Consider the following 8821-nt stretch of genomic DNA (forward strand, 5'->3'; position numbering starts at 1 on the left):
TTCCAAATTTCTCTTTGAGCCTCACTTTTTCTCATCTGCGAAACGGAGCCGATTTTCTCCACACCTGGGGCTGTGGGGAGGGTTCAGCACATCACACGTGTAGTCGGCTGTTTGCTGTCTCCGAGCTCATCTGACAGCAAGTTGGAGAAACTCGACCGATTGCCGAAAGCAAACAAAAGAGAAGAAAACAGAGGTAGATCTGGACTCGGGCTCAAATGAGATTAACAGTTTGCTCTCTCTGTCTCTTGGCCCTCTTTTCCTTTGCTGGCTTCATTCGATGCCAGTTCTCCTCTCTTGGGGAGAAATATGGCCCCAGGAGCTCAAGCAGCTTAAGTACTTCCAGAAAGTGTAAATCCTCTTCCAGGTAGACTCTCATCAGCCCTGCCTGGGGTGAGGGTAACCCAAATGGCCTGAGATCAGGAGGAATAGATCCTTAAGGAACCACTGAAGTACTGGCACCGGGCCAGAGGCACACAGGAAGTGCTTGCTAGCATGCAGCAGGACAGGGGACCTGGCAGACAGGAAGACCCCCAGACATCGCTGGCCTGCTGGATCCACAGCCCTATGGCTAGGCTGTAGGACAGGTATTCTCTGCAGGAAGCTCACAGGTCCTTGGCTCCAGCCCAGTGAGTATCCTGGAGGTTGGGCGAGGGGAGCAGTCAAATGGCAACTAAACATACCCTCCCTATTTCCAAGTGCCCCTAGGGGGCGCTACCACCTGACTCATCACCAACAAGGAGCCTCAACTGCATTTCCAGGTGGACATGCAAGGTCCAGAGCGTGCCGGATGCTGGTGCTTCCCTGGGTGTGGTCTCAGTGGTCAGGGCTCTGGGGCAGGACCCCTCAGGTGGGACCCTTGCTCCAGTGCAGACAAGCTGGTGACCTCAGGCAGTGAACTGGCTTCTGAGCTCATTGCCTCATTATAAAATGGGGACTATAGTAACAGCCCCACCTCCCAAGGCTGCTGGGTGGGAAAGGAATGCTCAGAGCCAGATTCCTCCCAGGGCCTACAAGGCCCTACCTGTGTGCTCTGACATCCGCTCCCTTGCCCTAACCCCCTCCTGCCCTTGCTCACCCTGCCCCAGCCACACTGGATGCCTGGGTGGCCCTGCCCCACCTCATCCAAGAGCTGGCTCCCTTTCCTCCTCCAGCACCCACCCCCCACATGCCCCTTCCTGGGAAGGTGTCCCTGGCTAAGGTACTGGGTTTGCCCTCTCCAAATGAACTCTCCAGAACTCCTGGGCCCTGCTTTTTAATTTTTTCACAGTATGTGCCCACTGCTCCTGAAACATGGATCTGGGTGTTTCTTAGCACCTAGCAGGGCCTCATGCAATGCGTGCTCCACACACATTTGTTAGAATGAATGAATTTACTGACTAATCCATCCAGTAAATGTGAGTTCCTTTTAATGTTGTCCCTGTGGGGGAGGTCTGTGCCCCCAGGCCCCGGAGCTGTCAGGGGCGAAGCTCTATGGTCCCCTACCGGAGCCCGGGCAGCTGCAGAACCACACGCTGACACGAGCACACAGGGAGAGGTGAGGCTGGGCCGTGGGTTTGCTTTAGGCTGGAGGTAGTGGCTAATGGCGGCAGCAGGGGCTCCCTGCCCCGGCTTGCCTCAGCTCTTGGAGTAACGCCTCTGTAGCGATTCCCGGTAGAAGCGGAAGACGTGTTGTGAGGCAGTCTGGGCCGCAGCCAGGCACTGCTGGAGCTGGGGGAGGGGACAGGGAGGAGATTGGTCAGAGCTGGGGGCCGCGCCCTGCACCCACACCCAGCCTGGCTGACCCAGGAGGTTCCACCAATCCCTCCTGACTCCCTTCACCCCCAAACCTACCACCTCCCATCATCGCCCCACCCCCATGGTGAGGCAGGTGGCAAGGGGATTATTTCCAGTGCATTCCTTCTTCCCCACTTCATGATCTCTTACAGGAACAAGAGAAAAAACAGGGTGAGGACTTCAGGGATCAGGCATCTTGACTCCCTGGAAGAGACCCCAGCCTTGTAAAAGCTATGGAATTGGAGGAGTCTTGGGGTTTTAGAGCCATGGGCCCTTTGACCCCAAATCTTTACTGCCACATAGTCCTAGATTCATAGGGGTCCATGACGGAAATGCTCTTGGAGACTATTTGGCCCAACAGTTTCTAAATTCTGTTCCTTAGAGACCCAGAATTCTAGATGGCTCCAAGTCTGAGCTGAGCACTGGGGGCTTTCACATGCACCCACCCCCTGATGACGCACCCCATAGCTTGGTCTTCCATTTAAAAAACTTCCACAAAGGCTTCTGTGGTTGCAAAGTTTGAAAACTCTATTTTTTACAGATAGGGATGCAAGGAAGAGGCTCTCCTTAAACCTCTGAGTCCAGGACAGAGTTGGAACAAGCCCTTGCTGGGTGCTATAATCCTAGCACTCTGGGAGGCCAAGGCAGGAGGATTGCTTGAACCCAGGAGTTTTAAAAACAAACAAACAAAAATCCAAAACAAAAACAAGACCTCATAGGAGGCTGGGAGGGAAGGTTCTGGCTTTTACCCTCATCCCCACACTGGTACCTCAGCATCAGAGTAGAGCCCCTTGGTGGTGGACATCAGCAGCTTCCGTTCCACGCTGTCGAGTGCAAAGGTCAGGACTGCCCGGGCCTCCTAGGGACAAGAGGTAAAAGGTGCTGGGGGACCTAAAACACTCCCCTCAGATAAAATCTCAGCCGGTCCCAAAGAGGGGACTCCAAGCCCTCGGCCTTAACGCCTTGCCTGTGTCACAGCCAGGAGCTCCCCTGTCAAGTGTGGTCTTTTTCTGTCTATATATCACCATTTCCCTGGGAAACAGCTCTCTACCTTCCCGTTGTAGACTTGCTCCCCATCCTCATTTTAACCACGTGGTTCCGACAGGGGCTTCTCCAAGTGCAGCACTCCTGTCCCACAGGGCTAGCAACCTTCCTGGTGCCTCTTAGCTTCCCACCAACCCTTGTGGTCTGCCTCACAGGGGCTGGAAGCCAGCAAGCTCTGTTTCCCAGACTCCTTCGCCAGGTAGGTGCTACCGGTAATCCTGGAAGGAGGAGAGAGAAAGCATCCTGGCCCTCATTGTGACAGTGGCAGGTGCTAAAGGTTGTGACAGTTGCAGTAACAGCCATGGAGGTGAGTGGGGTCTGGGTTTCAGCAGCCAGGGCAGAGGCAGGATATGTTTCATGCATCCAGAACCGACTGTGACGCCATTGCCAACAGCACAATACAGGAGCTGGCCCACACGTTCAGCCCAGGGCTGGCAGAGACCTCCCATCTCTTGGTGTTAGCCACTCTGCCTTTCTTTTTGCTCTAGTTTTTCTAACATAGTTGTTACCAACTCTCTGCATTCAACTCCCTCCGTCTGAAATACCCCAAGTGGCTTCCATTTACCTGACTGGAAGTGACCATTACAGTACTGGGCAGATAACTCATAATGATAACCACAGCCCTAGGACACTAGGAACCTCAGGCAGGGAGGAAACTCTCTTCTCCAGAGCTTGCCACGTGGGACTGAAGTGGCACGAGGCGGCTGTTTGCAGAAAAGCAAGGTCTGGAGGAAGAGAGGGAGAGCTGTCTGGCCACCACCCTCCAGCCACCCTGGTCTTCACACCTACCTTTTCTTGCTTGGCTGTGGGGTCCAGCACGAGGGTCCCATCAGCGTCCAGGGCGCAGGTGACTCCACAGAAGAGAGCCCGCATGGGCACCCCTGCGTCCACCAATGCCATGCAGGCAGCATTCAGGCAACAGGCCAGGAGCTGAGCACCACGGGGAGTGGTTAAGAAGTTTCTATTGTAGGGCTGGGCAGAACACATCCATGCCTCCCTTCACCCCGCTGATGCCTGTGGCAGACATCACTAATCAGTCACAGAAAGGCAGTGTGGCAGAGTGGTTAAAAGTGGTTCTGGAATCAAGTAATCCTGGCTCCCAGACCTGGCTTTGCCATTGCTCCACTGTGTGATCTGGAACAAATGACTTACTCGATTCTCAATCTCATCAGTTACATGGGAGTATGTTCTAAGTGTCTGCAGGGAAACAGAGGGGAAGAAACCTTTCAAGGCCTCATTGGGGAAGGTACTGGCAAACCCGGCCCAGAACCTGGGAATGTGGCAGGCAGCCACTGCCAGGTGACAGAGCTGGCAGGGGGATGGAGGGAAGAGCCATCCTTGCTGCTATCCTCAGGGAGCTTGCAGTCAAGGGTGGCATGTGGCCTGGCCCAGTGGAGACAGAGTACAGGTCTAGAGTCAGCTGGCTGTGCCTCAGTTTCCTCATGTCTTTCTTCCCTAGGCCCAGCAGAGCAGATGAGGGCCTAGCTGTAGGATCGATCGGTTCCAGCCCTGCTGCTGACCCTCTGTCGCTTCCCCTGAGTTTTAGTTCCCTCTCTAGAAGGCCCGATTCTGGTCCTTATCCTCAGCCTCACTCACTGAAACCACAGGGGTTTTTCAAGGTTGAACCTCTCAACTGCTATTCCTGCTCAGGGCTGCCCCAGCACTAAGAGCCTGAAATCCACACTAAGGTGCAGAGTAGAGGTCACTGGAGTCAGAGAGGCCTGGCTTGAGTCCTGCCTCTGCTGCCTTTTAGCCATGTGACACCAGGCAAGGCACTTCCCCCTTCTGGGCCTCAGTTTCCTTACCCAAAACATGTGGACAGAAGAGATCTCATTTGCTAGAGTCCCTGGGCTCTAAAACTAGATGATTTGGCCCAAGTCTTAGACCTGCCACTTACATGGGACTTATAATGGCACCTGTTTTGTGTGCTATATTAAATGAGTTAAGATGCACAAGGAACTAAGAACACTGCCTGGCAAATAGTAAGCACTCAAGCTACATTTGCTGTTCTTCTTCGAGTTGGTGCCTGTCAAGCGCTTGGAGGTTTCTGCCTAGCAGAGGGGGTGTACATGGCCATAAGAAAAGAGGTGATCGGTGAAGTTCTGGAAGACTTCCTGGAGGTGGCAGCCTGGGGAGAAGGATACGGAGCCAGCATCACTGATGACCTGCAGCACCACGGTGATGGAGGTGCGAGGGTGCAATGCTCCCAGCACCACGGCCTCGCATGTGTTCCTGATCAGCTGCTCCCGGCTCTTCTCTGCTACGCCTGGGGAAATTGGAGGGAGGTTGTCAGGCTCTTCCCTTCTATCTACCTCACCTTCCTCAATACACCCCACCCAAGCCCTCTGGACTTTGTAAAGGGTCTGTAGTCTCAGCCTGGGATAGCGCAGGAACCTGCACAGATACCCGCCAGTGGGAAAGGGGCAGGGCCTGACTGCCACTCACCTGACCCCTGTTACCTGCAGAGGTGGGAGAACCCGGGAGTTCCCACGTCTGAGCTGCTGCCCCTCCCATTCCCACTCCAGTGGGCCCAGCCAATGGGCAGTGAGGGAGACAGAGGGTAAAATGGCAGGAAAACAGCTTAATAGAAAGAAAGGGAGATGTAGGCAAGGAGGAGAGAAAGGGGGAGGGAGCAGACTGGGGACAGTGGGCAGGGAGGAGCTGGGGAGAGGTCCCTGCAGACTGGGCACTCAGAATTTCAGCTGGGTCATTACCAGGCAGCCCGATCTTCGGCCTCAGGATCACTTCGAGCGTGGCCTTGTTGAAAATCTCCTTGCTGACCTTGACCTCAGCAGGTCCATACACACCCACCAGGACGGAGGTATCACCTGGGGAGATAGCAGGGGGAGCCTCACTCACACCTTCCCTGCTTCTAGGGCTGTGTGGCACTAGCCTGATGGCCAGGGCTCTCCGTGGCAGCCCTGCCATGGTAAGGCAGGGATTCTTCGAGCACTCACTCAACTTCTTTGCCTGTGCTTCCTCATCTGTATAATGGGGATAACAACAGTACCTCCCTTGTGGCCTTTTGTGGGGATTAAAGGACACAATTCACGTGAAACAGAGCACTACCTAGCACATGCTGAGTGTGCAAGAGATCTTAGCTGATACTAGTAAGTTCTTCCTGAGAGCTAACCTTCCTCCCTCCTACTGCAGATGGCCTCAACTTCTCTTTCCAAAGCTTTCCCCAGCCCAGTTCTCTTCTCTCAGGCACTCATTTCCCAATTCTGCAGCAATCTGGACACCCACTGCTTAGTTCCCCAGAGTGGGTATGATCGGGGCACAGGGCATACAAAGGAGACTGCACTAGAACAGTGGCTTGCAAACTTTTTTGACTATAGCTCCCAGTAAGAAATAAATTTTAATATCTGATAAAGTTCATATGGACAAGACAAATATGTTGATTAAAAACTGTTTTGGGCCAGGCGCTGTGGCTCACGCCTGTAATCCTAGCTCTTGGGAGGCCGAGGCGGGTGGATTGCTCAAGGTCAGGAGTTCAAAACCAGCCTGAGCAAGAGCGAGACCCCGTCTCTACTATAAATAGAAAGAAATTAATTGGCCAACTGATATATATATATAAAAAATTAGCCGGGCATAGTGGCGCATGCCTGTAGTCCCAGCTACTCGGGAGGCTGAGGCAGAAGGATCACTCTAGCCCAGGAGTTTGAGGTTGCTGTGAGCTAGGCTGACGCCACGGCACTCACTCTAGCCTGGACAACAAAGCGAGACTCTGTCTCAAAAAAAAAAAAAAAAAAAAAAAAACTGTTTTGAAGCAAGCAGCAAATGCACTACAATTGAATTGTGATATTCATTGCCCATTGCTAGGTGATGGCATAATTTCTCTCATCTTGTTGTGTTCTACAAAAGTAAAGGCAAATGGCTCACTGGTAGGCTGAATTTTCTGTTCAGTGCTGAATCTTTTTGTTAACTTATTCTCTTTTTTTTTTTATTTCGGCATATTATGGGGGTACAGATTTCAAGGTTTCAATAAATGCCCATTCCCCCCTCCCCCTACATGTTAACTTATTCTTGATATCATACAAATGGTTCTTATTATTTTTTTTCCATTTTTAAAAAAATTTCAGCATATTATAGGGGCACAAATGTTAAGGTTACGTATATTGCCCATGCCCCCCTCCCCACACAAACATGTGTTTATAAATGGAACAAAGGCAGCACAAAACAATTCATCCTATTTAAGACTGCAACCCTCTCCAGCACACCCTATTCCCCTTCTCAAAAACTATATTTTCCTCCATAGCATTTTATTACACGTTTTAGTTGTCTTGCTTATTGTGTTTTCCCTACTAGAATGTAAACTCCATTAAAGCAGGGTGTTTTTTTTTTTTTTTTTTTTTTTTTTTTTTTTTTTTTTGAGACAGAGTCTCACTTTGTTGCCCAGGCTAGAGTGAGTGCCGTGGCGTCAGCCTGGCTCACAGCAACCTCAATCTCCGGGGCTCAGCGATCCTACTGCCTCAGCCTCCCGAGTAACTGGGACTACAGGCATGCACCACCATGCCCGGCTAATTTTTTGTATATATATTTTTAGTTGGTCAATTAATTTATTTCTATTTTTGGTAGAGACGGGGTCTCGCTCAGGCTGGTTTCGAACTCCTGACCTTGAGCAATCCGCCCGCCTCGGCCTCCCAAAGTGCTAGGATTACAGGCGTGAGCCACCGCGCCCGGCCTAGCAGGGTGTTTTTAATCAGTTATGTTTAGTGCCTTATCCTCAGTGCATAGAACAGTACTTAGCACAAGTATTTATGTGTTCAATGAATGAAAAAAAAAATCAATGAAAAGAGGTTTTTTTTTTGTTTGTTTGTTTTTTAAGAGATCAGGTCTTGCTCTGTCACCCAGGCTGGAGTGCAGTGGCATGATCACAGCTCACTATAACCTGGAATTCCTGGGCTCAAGCTATCCTCCCACCCTGGCCTTCTGAGTAGCTGGGACTACAGGTGCAAAAGCAGGTTCTGAACCTGAGTAGAAGGTAATGCCTGAGTGATAGGACTAATACTTATGAGGGTGATCTCCATGCCTATCTCCAGAGGCATATTTAGCTGGGTCAGGGAGTTGAATCCAGTTTGAGAGGTATTTAGCTAGGGGAAAGGGATATTTGCCCAGTAGGAAAGATCTGCTCCAATTTTAGAGAGCGATCATACCATGTGGAGAAGTGTATACCCCAATCAAAGGGATATTTACTCAGTTGGTAAGGTGGGAGTGGGGGAAATATTCCTCAACCCAGGGTGGGGACATCACCTTCAATCTGAATATTTAATAGGGTAAATATTTGTCACAGTCCAAGGAATAATGAAGCCCGTGGTGGTGTCAGTCTAAGAAGCATTTATGCAAGTGACAGGTTTGCATCAGTTCGGGATGTATGGACCCAGAGTGTGCATATGGGAAGGGGAGAAAGAATCTAGTCAAGGGCGATATTTATACTGGTGAGGAAATTTTCCCTATTCTGGAATATCATCTTGTAGTAGAGGTCTGCCCCTCTCTCATTCTGAGAGATTATTTACCTGGGTGGAGACATCCTCTGCCTTCTAGTCCGGAGGAAGAGATGTGTGTATCGTAGCGTAAGTAGTACTATTCACCTGGACTGGAAGTTCTGTATCAGTGCAGGAGAGACTTTTACCAGCTAGTATCGCGGAGAGGTGGACACTCCATTGCACCGTACGGTAGCCGCTCTTCAAAACAAACACGACCTGGGTGAACGTGACCCGCGCAGTCCTTACTAAGTTCTTACCTTGCATGAAAGAAGCAGAGCCATCTGGCCGAGACAGCAGGTTTTGTTCGCAGGCAAAGTGCCGGAGGCTGCAGCCGGGGCCCCGAGGGCCAGACTCTGCTCCAGTCTCAGCGCGGCTCTTGGAGTCCGTGTGCATGCCCACCTCCATAGCGCCAGAGCCCGCGTGCGGCTGCAACTGCGCTTCCGCCCAGCAGCAGGCGCCTGCGCATAGGCCGCGTACCCAGTGCGCACGCGCAAGCCCAGGGGCCTTCTGAATTGGTT

The 8821-nt window shown here is 51.6% G+C and overlaps 1 protein-coding gene across 1 annotated transcript; it reads right to left on the reverse strand.

Moving 5' to 3' along the window:
* Positions 1 to 1384: 1384 nt before the first annotated feature.
* On the reverse strand, positions 1385 to 8765 carry EXOSC5 (exosome component 5). Its single transcript, XM_012760745.3, has 6 exons — positions 8561 to 8765; positions 5532 to 5645; positions 4962 to 5083; positions 3607 to 3747; positions 2543 to 2632; positions 1385 to 1707 (listed from the first exon to the last, which is right to left on the reverse strand). Exons 1-6 carry the CDS (start codon positions 8706 to 8708, stop codon positions 1615 to 1617), a joined length of 708 nt encoding a protein of 235 aa, XP_012616199.1. The 5' UTR covers positions 8709 to 8765; the 3' UTR covers positions 1385 to 1614.
* Positions 8766 to 8821: the final 56 nt, after the last annotated feature.

Source organism: Microcebus murinus, chromosome 16, assembly GCF_040939455.1.
Source record: "Microcebus murinus isolate Inina chromosome 16, M.murinus_Inina_mat1.0, whole genome shotgun sequence".
NCBI classification, from domain to species: Eukaryota; Metazoa; Chordata; class Mammalia; order Primates; family Cheirogaleidae; genus Microcebus; species Microcebus murinus.